The sequence below is a fragment of the Melanotaenia boesemani genome, chromosome 21, assembly GCF_017639745.1.
Source record: "Melanotaenia boesemani isolate fMelBoe1 chromosome 21, fMelBoe1.pri, whole genome shotgun sequence".
Taxonomy (NCBI): domain Eukaryota; kingdom Metazoa; phylum Chordata; class Actinopteri; order Atheriniformes; family Melanotaeniidae; genus Melanotaenia; species Melanotaenia boesemani.
This window is the reverse complement of record NC_055702.1, coordinates 3,753,404-3,772,957: the sequence shown is the minus strand read 5'-3', so window position 1 is coordinate 3,772,957 and position 19,554 is coordinate 3,753,404. Positions and strand designations below refer to the sequence as shown.

Here is a 19,554-nt window from a genome sequence, read left to right as displayed (position 1 = left end):
CTCACCTGTTAAGATGCTGGGATAGGCTCCAGCTCACCTGCGACCCGTAATGGAATAAGAGGTCAAGATAATGAATAAATTAAATCCTGGGTGATATTTTTTGTTGGCTTGAAATTCAGTGGCTGTTAATAATTATTCAGTTACTTCAGTTTTATTAAAACTATTTATTGCCAATTTAACATTAATTTACTTTTTTATTTGTATTTTTTGTAATATTAATATCATGTGATGTATGAGAATGTTGGAAGGCTTTGATTAAAATACATTTTCTGCTTTTTTATGTCCTCTTTGTTTTGTTCCTGTCATTTTATCTTTGCAGCAGGAGATGTAGAAAAGAATCTGAGCAAAACTTTATCAAACTCAACTTAAACTTTTAGCCCATTTTTCCTGCTGATGTACTTGAAAAGATGTTTCTCTCCTGCAGACGGCTGCATTGCATCGGTGTGATAGAATATGAGGCTACCTCTCTGAATAGCGCCCCGTAGAAGGTGACTGTGTAAAAGCAGTCCACCGTCCTCATGGAGATGTCCAGGTCCATCAGCAGCCTCTTCTGCTCCTGAGTGTTCACTGTTGCCCGAATCCTCTGAGGAAAGACATCATAAATAATCAAACATTTTAAAAGAAAAATGGCGTAGTATGTGCAGCTTTGTAAAAGTGAATTTGCAACAGAGATAATGAACTTGTGGCACTCATTACTTATACGTGGGAATTTATGTCTATAGCGCACATGTGATGCGGATAATTAGGATTTTATGTCATTTTATTTTTAAGTTAAGATGAGAGCTTACTGGGCTTACTGGGTTTGCCTAGCTGAATAGTTGGGAAACCGGGTACACCATTCACCAGCAGCTCCACTGCTTAATTGTTCCCCAAAAATGGCCAATATCACAAAAGAACAGTAGTCTACCGACTCTATAGCAAGAACGAGGGGATATTGGTCCTACTGATGTCCATGTGCAGTCTGTTAAACCAGGGGTTCCCAAACTTTTCCATGCCAAGGCCCCCCCAAACAGCATCAGCTTCTGGCCAGGGACCCCTAACACCCACCCACAATCTGTAAAGAAACATCAGCTTTTAGAATTTATTTTCTTACTTTTATTCACTATTCAATAATTATTACATTTGTTTAGCATAAGAAAATTATTAACAAACGCCATATATTCCCGCTGAAGAATAAACTTTTTTTGTTGACAGATGAGAACAAAAAAAATCAAACCTCTCTCGTGTGTGCATGTGTGTGTGTGTGCGTGCACATGCACGTGCAGGTGTGTGTATCTGTGTCTAAGAGCGATAGACAGAGATTAAACTAGTGGGCAGAAAACACATTTCGAGCAATCATGGCCATTTTTCTGTGCGGCTGTAAAGTCATACCTGATGTATGCTGCATCTGATTTTAGTATTTTAGTCGGCCATGAGTTCTTAGGTTGAGTCCACGGCTGATGGTCTGCTGCTTTGGTCTATTTGTTGTCAAAAACCTGCCCATTTTGCTTTAGCTAACTACACTAGCTTGAGGAACAGAGCAGCCTGATGACCGCCAGGTCGACACGGATTATGACGTCGTAGTTCCGAACTTGCTGCTGAACTTTTTTTTTTTTTTTTTTTTTAAGTTTCCCTCGAGCTACCCCCTGGTGCCCCCCAGGGGACCTTGGCCCCCACTTTCAGAGCCACTTTGTTGAACAGGCTGTGCAGAACCCTGCTGGGTCCTGCTGGTCATTGTTCCTCCACCAACCTTAACAGCCATGATCAGGCCGCTGGGCACGTGCCTCATCTTGTCCACCACGCCGTACGCTCCACGGCCGAGCTCACAGATCTGCTCCAGGTCGTCCGCCTTCACCTCACATTTCTGCTCAGGACACAAGAGGGTAACATCAGAGGACGTAAACACTTAGAAAAGGAGAATCATTCTGCCTTAAATCTGAAAATGCCACCTTTTGAATGTCTCCTTTATGATGAAAAGCTCCTGTTCTTTATTATTTATTTTTTTTAGCAGGAAAATAAATTCTCTGTCTTGAGGTCAACTTGAGAAAGATCAGGTCCCTCTTAAATTCCTCTTATTTGATGAGTTAAAATAAATATTTTTACTGCCTGAGGGTCATTAAAAAGCATTCCTCTCTCCCCACAATCAGAAGTGTTTGAGATGGCTGTAATGTTTACCAGGGCCCTTTATTACGCCAATCAATGAGGATCAACAATAAATACACTGGGAGAAGCAAAAAGAGTCAACATCAAGACGTCACGTAAAAAGCCTAGGTAAAGAAAAAATAAATAACTAGAATACAACTAAAGAAAAAGTGGAAGGAGCCAAAAATGAGCCAAAGAAATAAAATGACCTTTTCTCCAATCGTTACACAAGCCTTTGAATCCAAATCTCTGGGAGGTCTGAAACAGAGAAAAATATTTTATTACAGTTTAATATTTAGCTTTACATAAATATAGTTGTTACTTTTCTTTTGACCTTGAAATATAAAAACAGGAGTTTTTAATTATGGTTTGTTATCAGCACATAGATGGAGACTATGGACCAATAGGAGTTTCCCACTAAATATAAAATACAATAAAAATGTTCTTATATACATGAATGGATGGATGAATGGATGGATGGATGGATGGATGGATGGATGGATGGATGGATGAATGGATGGATGGATGGATGGATGGATGGATGGATGGATGGATGGATGGATGGATGGATGGATGGATGGATGAATGGATGGATGGATGGATGGATGGATGGATGGATAGTAATATAAATCTGGTATCAGCACATAAACACAGAATATTACAGAAATAATATAATAATAAAGCCAACAGTCTGCAGGTGATGGTTTCTAGATGTGAATAATTCACTTGATGGATAAGTTTGTCCTTTTTAACGTGAAGCTCAGAATGAAAATCACCCTGCAGGCTCCCTTACTGTGCTGAAAACGTGCAAACAGATGTTCATCATTCATGTATTTGTGACGGAGGATGAGCAGATGAGCCTGTTATATAGAAAGCTGAGCGTGAGTGAGCGCTTCGGAATGATGATATTTGCAGAAATACAGCTTCCTCCTCCTGTTTACTGCTGTTAAGTGGATTTTTATTTCACATATTCAGCAGTCTGGTGGGGTTTAAAGAAGATCAGGTATGTGGAAACCAGGATGTGAGGATCAATAAACGGCAGGGTTTAAGAGTGCATGTTGAGATGAAAGTAAAGAGTCTTACACGGCGGCGGGTGTTGGCTGCTCAAACACCTCCTTGGAGAGCTTGAGCACCGGCTTCTTCTTGACTGAAAACAAACACAAACATCATTAAAGGGCTTTTATGGGATTTGGACAGTTTGAAAATGGTGTTGCAGTTTGGAGGGAAGAGAAACAGAGAAAAAAATATCAGATATCTGAAAAGCTGTTAAAGTTTAGAGTTGCAGTAAGAGGACGGCAACTGTAAAAGACCCTCTATGACTCCAGCACAGATTTACAGCTGTTTACAGGTTATTTAGTTTTGTTCTGACTTCTTCCTGATGATGTTTTTTCTTTTTATACGTGTGCTTATCCTGTCCTGATAATGAATATTTGATACTAAAGATTTCAAGAAAAAACACTGACTCAATAACAGCCAATTCCAATATTCTAATAATGCAACAGTAACAATAAGCAGCAACAGCCACACCGAGGCTAGTTTCATGGAAGCATACTAAGAATTGTTCTAAAAAGATATTTATCCTTTGAGTCAGATGATCTGGGACATGTACAGGCAACTTTGAGGTTGATCTAGACTTTACCATCACAAAATGAATTCACAACAAGTCTGAAGACGTCGCACAAGGTCTTATAATCATCACAGCAGGGAGCTTGAGGGCACATATTTAAGTGGCAGCTAGCTTAATAATCAATCTATACAGCACAACACAAACTTCCTGATCCAGTTTTCATTTCTTATATTTGGCTTCCAAGCAGCCAGACTGTCTGGTGGTCTTTTAGATTGCTCCTGAGCCACAGTTCTCCAGACTTTCTTTAGACATTTGCTTCTTTTTTGCTCATTTTCACTCCGATTATTGCATATATGACCAATTTCATGTTTTCTTTGGTTTTCGTCTTTCTTTGTTAAGCTATTTAAGACTGGCCTAAAAATTCAAGAAGCCTGAGAACTGCATTTGCATTCATGTTTGCACAAATGTCAGTAAATTAATACGTAAAAATAAGGCATTTAAAAATCATATTTAAAAACAAGGATCAGGTATGGTGCTAAATATGATGAAATAGCATAAATATTTGGGTTACATATTTTGGAGTGATGGACATATTTGTACTCGCCTTCAATGTTTTTCAAAGCTAATGCAGCAAAGATGGCTACAGCAAATACAACTACGTTGGAAAATAGAAGGCATTCAGTAAGTTTCTAAAGAATGAGATTTGGCCTTAAAAGAAGGACAGTCTAAAAAAGAAAGTGATCGATGTTGAGGACATATTCAGAAAAAACACACCATGTGCTGCCAGAGTCCACACAAGCATATTCATATTCAGCGTGCTTGTTTTGTCTAATACCGTACATTCAGTAGTTACTGGGATACACAAGAGAAAAGCAGCTTTACATTTAAGATGCTGGAACCACAAATTGACATATTTGGTTCAAAATGATTAATCGAATATCTGTTGTATAATTTTTGTTATTCTTTGTGCCCCAGCTTGTCTGAGTGTAAACTAGCATAATAGTTGAGTCTGGGTGAGGTATGAGCAGCAGATAGCAGACTGATGAGACTACAGGACGGTTTCACTGGCAGCAGAGCATACCACAAGATGAAAGCATACTTAACTTCTTAACATAGCTCAGGATGAAAGATCAGTTGATCATCCTGCTCAGCTTTCCACACTGTTTTTCCCTTCAACCGCAGCAGAGCACACATTCTGCAGGCCTGAATATGTGAATTTTTCTATTCATTATATTGGCATGCAACTACCAAAGAACCATCAGTCAAGCTTCAACAGAAATTTTCAGTTAATATTTTCCAATTTTACATTTCCTGCGTATACAGCAACTACAGCAGCAACCAAATCTTAACTTCATCATCAATACTCACGGTTGGATGCAGTGAGTGGATCCAGATCCTAACTTATTGAAACTAATTGTGAGCAAGAAGAAAAACAGGAGAACGAGGAGGAGGTCTGGCATCCCAGGTGTGCTCTCTTCATGTGGAGGTGCTGAACTGGCTGTTTAACGGCTGGACGCCTTGTTAGTCGTGAGTGATCTCATGTGAGCAGTTGCTTTGTCTACAGGTAGCATCTGGCTCAAACCTCCTCACACTGGCTCGCAGCTCCTCAACCCAGTCCAAGTTTGCTCGTGGCTGGATTAAGGTCACATTGGGCCCCTGCTAGCTGCAGCTGTACTGCCCTACAAAAACTTAATGCTGGATGCATGCTAAAGATTTGGTCATACTTTATAATCCTTTTAAATTTGTTGAGATGAGAAAATAGACACGCAAACCAAAAATGCATTTATGTATATTTTGGGGACAATTAACCAGTAAGCTTAAGACAGCTACCTACAAAACTAAGATCACACAGAGAGGTTAACGAGGTCAATAAATTAAAGTTGATGTAAAAGGAAGAGCTAGCTTGATGGATAAGGCCACAGAAAAGCATTTAAATACAATGTTAAGTATGTTAAGTATACATATCTTAGGTTAAAGACAGGGGTAACTACTCAGTTTAAATCCCAACACAACAACTACAAAACAATAAAAAGACAGCTTAACCAAATAATTATTGCCATAAAAATTTACAAAAATACAGAAACCTACACAGCTTAAGTTAAAGGAAGAGCTAACAATACAGCTAAAACCATACAAAGATAACCATTCAGCTAAAGCCATAAAAAGACAACTAAGTTCACAGAACCAGACACCTAAACAGCTAAAGTCAAATAAAGAGCTAAAGCTGAAGTGTAATTCTGAATTTATTTAACCTTTTTTTTTTACCAGGCAGATGATTCAGAACCAATTATCTCTTTTACAAGATCTTGGAATTCTAGAAAGTGCTAACAACAATGTTAGAACATGCAAAGACAGCAAACTATAGTTAAAAGTAATAAGAAAACTAAGTACAGAAGCCAAAAAAGGCAGAAACTTCACAGATAAAGTAAAAAAAAAGAGCTCAACAACACAGCTAAAGTCATAGAAACATCTTGAAACACAGTTAAAACCATAAAAAGACAGGTGACAATAGCTGAGGATTGCTAATATACGGCAAAAACGTAAGACCACACAGCTAAAGTCATAAAAGGGACTATTAAGAGAGCTGAAGTTGTAGAAAAACCGCTAACCATTCAGTAAAGTCACAGAAAACTAGATTTGTGCACAAATAGCCTAGTTGATCGTCTGACTGAGGTAGCCTTGTTGCTTCGGTTAATACTTGTTGTTTCTTATTAGCTTAAGTATTTCGTCACATCAAAATCTTTCTCAATAAGCATCAGGCAGCATCTTCATTCATAGTTCTACAAGGCTTAATTTAACCTTGTTCAGACTTTCATAAATCAAGACGACTGCACTTCTGCATGACATAAGAGCTCTTTTTAAAGCCATCAGGCTATTAACAAAACGCTCATTTTCCCTTGCAGATCTCAAGGGTCCATGGTCCTTTTCAAACGTGTTTGAGGCCCTGTTTGTAAGTCTTTTTCTGGGCGCTAGCTTTTGTATCCATTAATAGTTTTGGAATTGAACATGCACATAAGGTGCAGCAGCAAAACAGCCAGCCATGCGGGATCTGTAACTTGTTTTTTAATCCTGTGAATGTTTTGAAATGCGTGTGACACTCAAAGCAGCTGATGTCATCACATGCTAATAAAAGTAAACTGAAGGTGTGTCTCTTTATAAGACAAGATGTGCCAAAGGAATAACTGGAATTTCTCAAGTTGTTGTCCTAAGAGAGGATACAAGTACAAGTGGCTGTGGTTGGACCTGTCCTTCAAACAGCTTTCCTAAAGGCATATCATACACAAACACATACACACTCTAGTGTAGTGCGCTCTGGTTTATTCCAACACCAGCACAGGGTGTGACGTTGCTGTGCTATGCAGTCCTTCACTGGTGGCCTCTTGCTGCCTGCCTCCTGGTCTCCACTTTCCAAAGCAGCTTTGTTGCACTAAAATGTCAGTGTGAGCCCCTCCTACATGCATTTGCACAGACAACAATAGTAACTGGAAACGGGCAGTGTGCTTACAGCTCACACTGGAAACCAGAAAACACACAGAGAAACAACACCTGCATCAAGTCTGCACAATCCTCTAAAAGCTGTTTCAGTAGTTTTTAATGTGCATTAACAAATAATTTCAGTTGGCTCTTGGAAGCTGTGATTACTTCCTGCCAGGTCAGATATTAAGACTTTAAAAGGGACTGACTGACTGTAAATAAAATCAAATGAATTTCATTCTATACTTCAGTCGTACAGTTAAATTCTTATCCTGTTCACTACTACAAATGGTCAGATGAAACAATATGTAATGGTAGTTTTCTGTTGCAGATGAATTTACACACACATACACACTCTCAGTTTACACACTTTCTGCTGTCAAAGAAGTGCAAAACAAACAGAAAAAGCTGACAGGCCATGGACCATTAACTGTAAATGAATAGCTACTGTTTAATGTTGTTTTATTATCAGATAAGATTTGTGGATTAATGCAAAAGAAACAAACCTGATTTGTATTTGTATTTCAGATCAGGAAACATTCAGTAAGAGAAGGTCTTCCCATTCAAAACTTTCATGTTTCAATGACGGGTATACTATTTAACAGTCTGACACTTAAAATGAGAATTAAATTAGTTAAATTCTGACAATTCTTGACAGAATTCAGATGAAGTCTGGTTAATGCTTTAAAAGAGAGGTAAAATGTAACGAAGACAGTCAGTAACATGTTTGCATAATTGCTATGCTAGCAGTAGAAGTAAGATGGACAGTGTTAACAAGTTTCTGCAGCTCCACCAGGAGTAAAAAAAAAATATGCTCATCTCTGCACATGTTTCCACTCTCCAACAAATTCATTCAAGTCTGATTTAAAAGGGTAAGTAGTTACATTCCCTGCAGCAGAAGTATCAACAGGTTTCACATTCAGAGAAAGGAAAGTCCGCACTGTAATTTACGGTTACTGGACCTGGAAGTTTACCAGATGAGTGATGTTAAACAATATTTGAACAAAAGGCCCACTGTGTGATCACAATAAAGCGACGGCATCCTTTTCTCCTTTTCCATGGGAGCGTACAGTGACTGACTAAGAAATATTTCAGCCTTACAGCTGCACTGAGATCATGAGACAAGAGACGGCATGTTCCTCACAGTAAGAAGATAGATTCCTTCTCCAAACCTCAGCATGCATGTTAACATGCACAACATATATCTACAAAGACAACACAAGGCCTGCAAAGACAGGTATGTATGCAAAGTGCTGCCTGTACAACAGGTCTCAATAAACAACAGTGCAGCCTTTGCGGACTGCAAGTGTCTGACGAGAAATGACAAGAGTGAGCTGAGGTGTAGAAAGGAAACCGAGAGGAGGGGGTGGGGGTCGGAGGGGCTGGGTATTGTGTAATCTCTGTGGTGGAAAAGAATAAGCAGGAGCTCTGTTTTGGAGCATTATATTGGACAATGAAGGAATAAATGTTCATCCTTAACTTGCAGTAACATTCAGGATGTCACAATAGCAGAATTTTCGGAATCATGTATGAACATAAACCTTATTTTTAAAAGACTGCTGCAATTACACTGAGGTAATGTGCATGCACATTATATTGTAAAACATTACCTCCTATAGTATATAAGTCTGAACAAACCACCATTAGCCACTGTGTCAAAATGAGAAAAAACACATTAGCAACCTTTTAAACTGTCAATGTCTGCCTAATCAAAATATTAACTATTAAATTAGCATGAACAAGATGGCATTACCCACAACTTTGGATTAAACATGCAACATCTGCTACAATGGCCATTATTTTGGGCTAAACAATATTTTCCTTTTTACTACTATACTTACTTTCTCCTTGCAAGTTTATATAAGTCTGCTATGTCAGGCTGTGGAAAATAAGATTAGCTGTAAAGTTAAACTTAGAGTGGCTGTGTTATCACAAAAGTAAATGTAAACAAGATAAAGTTAACTGCTATAATAATAAACAACATAACATCAGGAACTATGTCAACCAGACCAAAAGGTTAACGGCTACATTACAAAGCTATCGTTCTGATTAAAAGTGGTTTTCAAATCATTTATATTCAAATGTATTTTGCAACACAAACTTTTTTTGTATTTTTTGTATTTTGTATTCATATTTACTCCAAAGCTGTATTTTTTGCACATAAAAACTACATTTGAGTAAAAAGTAAACCCAATGAGTATTGGATCAGGTCATGTCAACCTGTAAATTCTGCTATATTTGCATAAATAGGACATTATAAACCTCAATGTCGGTGTGTGTTCTGCACACAGACAAAATATAATACTACATATGCAGTAGTTTCTATTTTAAAAATATTTATTTTTAAATAGTTGGTTTGGTTGAATCTGGTTTCTAAAATCATGCTTGCAAGTTATTGAACTGCAGCATCTCTTACAGCCATAACTACAAGCAAGTACTATATTTTAATCTTGAAAGTAGTTAAATACTTACATACTGCCTTTAATGAATTAATATTTGATAGTAATATAAGAATATCCCAGTTCAGCCTTTCTTCGGATTATATTGCACGACTCAAATATACAATTCTTTCCTTGTTCTTGTTCATTTTTGCTAAGCTCAGTATCAAACATGTAAATTGTGGTAGGAAGCGTGGGTTAATTAAAAGCAGCAGTTCACATCATTCCAAGTGATTTTCAGCACATGAGCTCAAATATGTGGTAAAATACCAGAGGGAGGCCACAGGAGATGTCTGTACTGGGACACATTTTGTTCCCAGTGGAACCAACAAGAACAAGGAAGGTGATTAATTAGCTTTGCTGTAATGAGTGCAGCTATCTTTTTCTCCAGAAGTGTCAGCGAGAAGGGGAACAACTGAGAGACTATGCTTTCAGTTTTATGCCACACCCGATATGAGCATGCAAGCTGCCTCGTCATGTATGCACGTCATCTTGTTAGTTTGTCAAAGACAGAAAATAATGCTGACAGTAAGGTTTGCAGGGCAGTCTGTGCTATAGAAATAGAGGCAGAGTGCATGCAGAAAGTCTCAGAATGTGATGTCCGGCTGGCGGGATAATCAGCCCAGATGACGGGGGACACACAGTGCCAGCTGCTAACCCACACATGCACTCTGGCATGGAATTTAAACAATCCCAAGAGCTCCTCAATGGAATTCCAAAGAGCTAAAGGAAGATCAATCACAGAGGGAGGGAGGCAGCAAACCACAAAGACTGACACAAGGAAGGACAGGAAAAGACAGCCACACAGAGGGGAGGGAGAAAAAGAGAGAGAGAGGCTGGTAGCACCAAACGATTGAAAATAACTTCAGCCAAGGCCTTCGGCTGTTTGCCCCCCTCCGACTGCTCTGGCAGTTTGTGAGATACTCTACACTTCCAAAGATGGCAGCTCCTTTAGGTTACAGCTGTTGGATGCTCCTTTGGGAATCATGCCGTCATCGGCTCGCGCTACACTTCCTGTGTACTCAGATCAAGTTGAATGATACTGGCAGAAAGTGAGCACGGACGGTGCTGTCACTAACAGAATCCAGGACAAATACCTGAGACAGCGACTCCAAGTCCAGCAGGTTCCTCTGCTTCGCTTTATGTCATTCAGTCTGGTCGCTTGCAGCATGAAGCTGCCTTACAGTGGCCAACAAAAACCACCAAGACTGACGGCAAAACTTACTAACCTCATAGTTGTCAATTTATAGCCTGAACTGCTCATATCTTTAAAAATCATACATGCCCTTGGTACTAAAAAATATCTAAAGGCGCTCGCTGGTATCTCCAAGAAATTAACACGAGAACTTTAATGTTTGCAAACTGAAAGTTAAGTTGCAGCAGATTAGATTTAGTCCAGAACAAAACATTGTGGCTGATCAGTAACTAATTATTCCCCTTCAAGCATTGTCCTTTTTGACCCATCCCAGATAGTAGACATCCAGGTTACTTTTAGCACTTATGGCTCAGTTACAGCACTGGCAAGGGTTGTGTGGGCCACACGTGGTCCAGATGTCAGTTATTGGCCTGGACATGGATTAGGCCAAGTATTTTGTGGGCCAGAGGTGGTCCTAATACGGGAAGCCTTCCTTATGGCAATTTCCTTTTGGGCAACATGTGGTGGTCACTGAGTTGAGTTTGGTCAAGGCCGTAAGTAAAGGCCAATTTTGGGCCAAACAAAAATGCACATTGGGACCATATTCAGGTCAAAATATTTTGCTGGGATTTGTCTGTCCGTAACTAACTAACTAAATAAATAAATAAATAAAAAGTACAACTTTTTTAAAAAAGCATCCATAAACAACACACAGCTAAAACTTCGAACATTGCCAGTTTCCTGCACCTTCTTGTAACTGCTGGCTTGTGTGCGAGAAACTGGACGCTTAGAGAGAGCAACTGGTTTTTAGGTTAAGTTGCATTATCGTCCCTCCCACAATCTAAAAACATGTTTAGGGTTAATTGGTGTCTCTAAATTCTCAGTTTCACTAAATGGCGGCCTGTTCTAGGTGTAACTCGCCTATCATGGAACAGCTGTTGGGATGGGCTTCGGCGCCCCTGTGACCCTGCACTGGAATAAACAGGTATGGCCAATGGATGGATGGATGGATGGATGGATGGATAGATGAATGGATGAATGGATGAATGGATCGATGGATGGATGAATGGATGATTGGATCTCCTTTGCCCTCTGATCAGGGTGGGTTCTTCACATCGATTTGGCATATAAGACATGGTAGTATTAAAAGTGTCTCCAGATGGCTCTTAAAATGTTAAAAGTTTTATAATTCAAGCCAGAGAAAAGAGAAAGCATTTCAACCGCTTTCTACATCCGAGTGAAATGTTGGTGAATATTATATTTATTTTCTTCTCAAATTCTACTGCATACTGCTGTTTCACGAAGCTGCTACTAGAAGCAAGCATCTTCAAATATTTTCAGACAATTCTAAATTTAGCAATGCAGACAAAGGAAGTTGCAGGCCTAAATAAAAAGAAATGAAAGGGAAACATGCAGCAGTCACATAGAGAACATCAGCGCATTATCTTCCACTGTATGGGTATGAGAAGGTGTAACACCATCGCCTCCCCCCTTCCTCACCCTGATTTTCACCTCAGCAGTGAAGTCTGGAAACCTGCTGCCATTTCAAACATGAGACCAGCGCATACACTAACAGGAATATCAGGGTTCTCTGCAAACCAAGGCCAGAACAAGAAGGAGACATTTTTTGTCTGAATGAGGTGGATCATCTCAACTATGCAATGAACAACTCTGTTACTCTAGAACAAACGTAAGAGGCCAGCAATCAGTGCGTGAACACAGCACATTTACATAACAAACAGAATGATTGAGCAAAGGTTTGAAGGCCTCCAGGCTGCAGGGGGCGTCAGCAAAACCAAAGCCCAGCACTCGAGAAGGAGATGCAACAATTACGGCTCAGAACAAAGTGACACAAGAATGAGCTGCTGATGTTAAATTTATAGATAAGAAGTGATTTCTTTATACACCAATTCCACAATTTTTGCATTCCAATTGTAAAAAACTAAACCTAAATATACCTTCTTTTTTGTAGCAATAACATTGCTATTCTTAAGGTTTCCAGCCGCAACAATCGTATACCAATGTGATGGCTCATAAATCGGCACTTATTTTAAAGTTAAATCTCATCTTGAAAATGATGCAGCACTCATGTTACAGCAGAGACAAAAACACTGACGCCGGTCTGAAAGGGAAGTAAACAATTTCAGCCTGTTGTGGGTTATAAATGGAAAATTATTACGCCATTATTAAAAAAGGTCCTAACTGATTGAACTGAAGTTTTAACCTACAATATTTACAAAAGCAGAATAAGCTAAACAATACTTGTTTGTCAGTTTTACATCTAATAAAACACAACATATTATCAGGATGAGACACAAAACTATTAAAATGAATTCATTTCCTCACTTGTGTCCACGCCTTCTATGTGTGGTTAAGTGGAGACCTATATGTATCCTCAGGTAATTACTGTTCTTCTGCAGCACCACTGCTGCTGCTGTTGTTGGCTACCAGGTTTTTAAATTAACTGACTGATGCCAAATACATAAAAAAACTAAATAATCTGCACCAGAAATCAGCAGAAAAATGATCTGAAAATCTGTAACTGTAACATAGTTACTGTTGCATTTATGTGTGAGCAGGATTTTCTGCACAGCTCATTGACTGAATCTGCTGCAGAATTTAATCATAACCTGCAAAAGGGCTTATAATTATGGTCCATTTAAGCAACACTTCTCTTGAAATGTATGCTAGAGTACAAGGCAGCATGAAAAAAATCACTTTTAGGCTCTGCAGACACATTTCAGATAGAGTAAAGCACACATTTTCACACTGGAGTTGGAGCCAACAACCGTTTTAGCATCTTTAGCTTAATATAAAAGTTTGTCTTTGACTAACAACTCTTCAGCTTTACATAACGACATGTTGCTTCCTCACAGCTGCAAGCCGAGCGGATTGTTTGGCATAAAGTCATTGCAATGGGAGAAACGTTTTGTTATCTACAAAAAACTTAAAGCCAAATCTGAGCTGAAAGAATAATCTGTGTGTGAATAATCGACTGCACGACAGCGGCTTTCTGCAACGTCAGTAGGTGACAACAGAAACCCACTTCTGCTCTCAGGAAAACCCCGACCCCGACCATTCATGTACAAAACAAATAAAAGTGTGTGCATTATTCATCACAAGTTGAGCTTGGCTACAAGTAGACAGTTCCTCTGTGTAGGTGGGTGGACATTTGACTGTACCAGATAAACAGGTTCTGACCATCCAGGGCTCTCTCACTCTCCTACCTGTTCACCTCCAATGCAGCTGGGAGTGTGTGTTTTGTGTGTGCATGTTGTGCAATAAACCAGCCTCACTTTGGACTTCTGAGAAAAACGATGAGGGGAAGAAAAAAAAGAAAAACTGTGCTGCTTTCACTGCAGCTGTTTTCACCCTCCAAGCAAGCTGGAGCTCCCCCCCGGCTGCAGGGGTTTGAGTAGTTGCTGCAGGGTGGCAGAGCAGGGGTCAAAGTGTGACGTACATGCAGGGGGAAAAAGTTACACATCAGTGGACACCCAGGGGTTTGACACATATCCAGTTTCCTGGACAGAAGCAGCAGCTGACAGTGTTTTAAAAGCCCAAAGAATCCCCTGTTCCTGAACTCACCACCACCTCCTTAAAGCTCACAACTAAGTCTATTCTTAGAATTTCATTCTGTCTCCCACAAGCAGAGACAGATCCGAACACACAAACTTGAACACTGACAGCCGCAGGTTGTCACGTCATGTTCTCCTCCTGTACAGACGCATGCATACTTGTGGCCCTGCACACGACATGGTTTTCAAGATTTACCTTGAGCAACGTGCACGGGCCACAACTCGAGCAGAGTTTATTATAAAGAGTTGCAGTGTCCTTGTTTATCTCGTGACTGTTAAAGACGTCTTGTGCTAAACATCCCTGTCTGTGCGCTGCTAATAGCGTCAATATGAGTGAGTACGCACAGCATCGTCTTACCAGGAACTGTGCAAAGGGGAAGATCTCAAACAGGAAATGCAACTGACCCTTTTAAGCCTTCGAACTTACATTGCACCGGCCGTGCTCGAGCTGCAGCGGTGCATGTTGCAAACCGTGCAGCAGTGATTGCATGTCGCTAGTTTTGCAGAGATCGGCTTCATGTTCTTACCTCCCTTTGGCTGAGACATTTCCCCTTTGCTTTGATGAGGGGGAGGGGAAGCACAAAAGACTTTGCCTTCTTTCTCACTCCCTCCCTCCATCGCCCTCGTACTGGAGCTTCAGCGGCTTGCTTTGCAACAAAGATGCAAAATACAAGCCTCGATCTTCATGCACTTGGAGCCTTTTTGCGTCCGAAGAGTGCGTGTCCGTGTACAGGGCGTTGGTAGGAATGCACAGCCCCCGCAGGCGTCGGCAAAACAGGTAATTTTGCAATTGCACTGCAAAGAATTCTCCGCAGCACTTACATGATGGGCCAAGGCTGGCAGCTGAAAGCTCCTAACTTGGATCAGTGTGAGCCCCTGCGAGAAAACGTTCTTCCTGCTTGGAGCGCAAAGGGTTGTGGGAAATGTAGTTCTGTAGAGGTGGAGCGGCGGAAAGCTGTAGCATTTTTGTTTGTTTGATTTATTTGTTTTTTGCGTGAGAACACCTTACTTTTTTAAAAAAGCAAATCATTCAAAATTTAGTCAGATGTAGTTAATTGTAACAGAAAAACACGAGTAAACACAGAAATGTCACAAGAACGTTTTCTACTCTTCGGGTCTTTCAATAAATTACATTAGGAAAACTTTTTTTCTCAGAAAAAAATTGAAAATTTATAAATATTTTGTTGGTTGACAACTGATGCAGCTCTATATTAAATCTTTGTAATCTTTGTAATATTATGTTCTAATTTATTTGTTGCCATCATTCTTCAGAGAATCAAACTATTATGAGACTGACTCATGTGAAATTCACCAATATCAATTCCAGAGGCATTGGTACACTTTTCTTCTTGTGGGAGGCTGGCTGAAATATATTTTAGGATGTCTGTGCATTTTTATTAGGGTCCGAGCCATACAAAGTATGGCAAGGCCCTATTGTTTCTGCTATGTTTATTATTATTCTCCTTCTCCTCCTCCTCCTAAGCATTTCGACGCCAAATTTGACCCCCTAAACACCCATGAAAAGTTGTGAAACTTGGCACACACGTCAAGCCCGGCGAAAATCGGATATTCTAAGGTCCGCATACTATTCAGTGCAAAATTGGCTCAACAGCGCCACCTACAGTCACCAAAAATCACCACATCAATGGGGAACAGGAAGTCTACTTCAACGTAGGAAGACGAAACTCGGCACACACGTGTACCACCCCGTGTTGACCAAAAAACTCAATGTAACACATGTTGCCATGGCAACGGGGTGCCCGCCATCTTGGCGTGTGCGGCCATTTTTTTGCCATTTTTTCCACTTTACACACATCGTATTTGAACGAACTAGTCTGAGGGGATTCGTGCGATTGACTCCAAACTTGATGGGAAGCTTCCTGACAAGTTGGGGACCAAACGCTCCTCAAATCTTTCTAATAGCAGAAAGCATGTTACCGTGGCAACAGACGGAAAAACGCCTTCTCGCCATGAAACACGGTTTGCTTATATCTCCATAGAAATAGATGGGATCTCCACCAAACTTCACAGTATTCATACGTGTGACACCCCAAGTACAGCAAAGAAGTCAATCAAACACCTGTTACCATGGCAACGGGTCGCCCGCCATCTTGGATTTCACTGCCATTTGAACGAACTAGTCTGAGGGGAATGGTCCAACCGACTCCAAACTCGGTGGGGACCTTCCTGACAAGTTGGGGACCAAACGCTCCTCAAATCTTTCTAATAGCAGAAAGCGTGTTACCGTGGCAACCGATGGAAAAAGACCTCGCCATTAAACACGGTTTGCTCATATCTCCACAGAAATAGATGGGATCTGCAACAAAGTTGACAGTATTCATACGTGTCACACCCCAAGTCCAGCAAAGAAGTCAATCAAACACCTGTTGCCATGGCAACGGGTCGCCCGCCATCTTGGATTTCACTCACATTTTCACAAACTAGTCTGAGGGGATTCGTGCGACTGACTCCAAACTTGGTGGGAAGCTTCCTGACAAGTTGGGGACCAAACGCTCCTCAAATCTTTCTAATAGGAAAAAGCGTGTAACCGTGGCAACCGACAGAAAAAGCCTTCTCGCCATGAAACGCGTTTTGCTTATATCTCCATAGGAATACAGAGGAACTGCACCAAACTTGACAGTATTCATACGTGTAACACCCCAAGTCCAGCAAAGAAGTCCATCAAACACCTGTTGCCATGGCAACGGGGTGCCCACCATCTTGGATTTCACTGCCATTTGAACGAACTAGTCTGAGGGGATTCGTGCAACTGACTCCAAACTTGGTGGGAACCTTCCTGACAACTTGGGGACCAAACGCTCCTCAAATCTTTCTAATAGGAAAAAGCGTGTAACCGTGGCAACCAACGGAAAAATGCCCTCGCCATGAAACACGGTTTGCTTATATGTCCATAGGAATACGTGGGATCTGCACCAAACTTGACAGGATTCATACTTGTGACACCCCAAGTCCAGCATTGATGTCAATAGAACACCTGTTGCCATGGCAATGGACTGCCCGCCATCTTGGATTTCACTGCCATTTTAACGAACTAGTCTAAGGGGATTCGTACGACTGACTCCAAACTTGGTGGGAACCTTCCTGACAAGTTGGAGACCAAACGCTCCTCAAATCTTTCTAATAGGAGAAAGCGTGTTACCGTGGCAACCGACAGAAAACGCCTTCTCGCCATGAAACACGCTTTGCTTATATCTCCACAGGAATGAATGGGAACTGCACCAAACTTGACAGTATTCACACACGTTGGGTCCTTAACGCGTTACACCACCTGTTGTCATGGCGACATCGGGTGGCGGGGTCCAGGCAGCTCGGACCCGATGGATGCCGCTTGCGGCTTTAATTATTATTATTTTTGTTTTATTTTTAACTCTGGTTTTTCACCTTTTTTTGGACCTTGACTCTCTCCTCTGACTGATAAAGATTGAATTGAAATAAATAAATGATACTTTTTTATTTTCCTTGTTATGCGCATTCATGTGCAAGCTGCTTTGTCTGTTGTTAAAGTAGCCTTCATAATCTGATCGCATGTTGATACCTGGAATTTGGACGACCTATATTAAATAAATAAATGTTTGTATAAATAAAGTGATATGCTGGTGAAATTGATCAATGATAATCTTGAAATTAATCCTGACACAAATGTAAGATTTGTTTGTTGTCTGTATTTACATCTCATATAAAAAAAGTGATGCAGTGTATAAAGCCTTTATACAGCACTTGAACTGTTTTGAAATTTTTAAGAAATTTAAAGCCAGAGAACTGAATGACTGCTCTGTCATTCAGTTCCTCCAGAAATTTGCAATGTTGCAGTCACAAAAATCAACACAAATTGTTGCACATCCCTGAAACTTTGTCCAGTCACTACGACTTTAAGCCTTTAATGCTGTATATATATTATTTGATACATACAGTTTCTGAGAACTTTTGCATCACTTTATGGTAAAATATTTGCTCAAAACCCTGTTGAACACATGCTGATACTTGTCTTCTGTCCCCTGGTGGATACAATAACTATACAAATATGCAGCACAATCATTTTGACATATTACACAATAAAAGGTAAAAAATACAAAAAATATTTGTGTAAACTATTTTCTTGCATTTTGTTAAAGTGCCAAATAAAGACTTCAGATAAAAAGATAAAAGAAAAAAATACATGTTTTACTATTTTGTACCAATACAAGTGAACACGATGAAGTAGATTATCAGTGAAGCTTGCGTGTTTCCTTTAGGAGATTCACTTTTTCCCTTTTCTTTTATCAAAGAATGACAAAAATATGACTTAATGTCACGTTGCTGTTTTCAAAGATAAAATTAATTGTTTTCCTGCATAAATAGAGGTTGTACAATAAGTCTGTGATGCACATGTGGTATAAATGTTATTTTATACCACTAATTATAAATAAAAGTCAACTTAAACTAAAACTGACAAAACTTCATACATCCAGTTTGCATCCGAATTGTGCGTCCAAAAATACAAATGCATGTAGATGCAAACATTTAGTCACACAAAACTGTGAAAACCTTTATTATCAGATCATTTTAATTCACAAATTCAGATAACAAAATCAGTCAAATTACAGAGCTAACTAACAAACAAGGTATCTAATGCGGTATGAAGTATTCAGGATTTTTAATTAATTATGTCAAAAGATTAAGTGAAAAACGTAAAAAAGTTTCAATGGGATGAATACTGGGTGCCCAGTATGCACAAATTTTAACATTTTATTGCTCTACAAACATCTAAAAATGAACAAACAAGCAGTTATGTCAACTTTAATTAATATTTTAATCAACAAATCATAAAATCCACACAAGCTGGTTGATGAACAGCTGCGACCCCTCATGTGTAAATGAGACTAAATAGCACCAGTATTTTGAAGTAACACAGACTATGACGGGAACAAACCTCAAGCGTGTACAATGAGGTTGGTGATGTTCTACGGATTTCTTAATGACAATAAATTCCTTGACAATAAATAAATAAATGCATGTTTACAAGCACTCGTATTACACAGGAGGAAACAGTACATCTATTGGGGACTATTTTCAGGGGCGGATTAATCTAAATTTGCTACTTAAGAGAGTTTTTGTAGCAGAAGGACATGAATGTTGTGATTTGTTGACAGTAAGAAGAAAACAGCAACATTCCTGAGAAACATGTTTCATTCTGATTTTACTCTCATAACATGCTCTCAGGTGCCGGCGCTCTGATTCTTAGCT

At 39.7% G+C, this 19,554-nt stretch overlaps 1 protein-coding gene across 2 annotated transcripts in view; it reads right to left on the bottom strand.

Annotated features, from left to right (window-relative positions):
* Window positions 1–15,172, bottom strand: part of map2k6 (mitogen-activated protein kinase kinase 6) — a 42,616-nt gene extending 27,444 nt beyond the window's left edge. Inside the window, exons 1-5 of one of the 2 annotated variants that reach the window (XM_041973698.1) lie at window positions 14,815–15,172; window positions 3,205–3,257; window positions 2,331–2,379; window positions 1,730–1,843; window positions 464–583 (exon numbers count right to left, since the gene is read on the bottom strand). In XM_041973698.1, coding sequence (XP_041829632.1) covers window positions 464–583; window positions 1,730–1,843; window positions 2,331–2,379; window positions 3,205–3,257; window positions 14,815–14,928 — 450 coding nt within the window. In that variant the 5' untranslated portion in view covers window positions 14,929–15,172. Of the gene's footprint in view, window positions 1–463; window positions 584–1,729; window positions 1,844–2,330; window positions 2,380–3,204; window positions 3,269–14,814 lie in introns of both variants that reach the window. The other variant, XM_041973697.1, reaches the window with a different exon arrangement.
* Window positions 15,173–19,554: the final 4,382 nt, after the last annotated feature.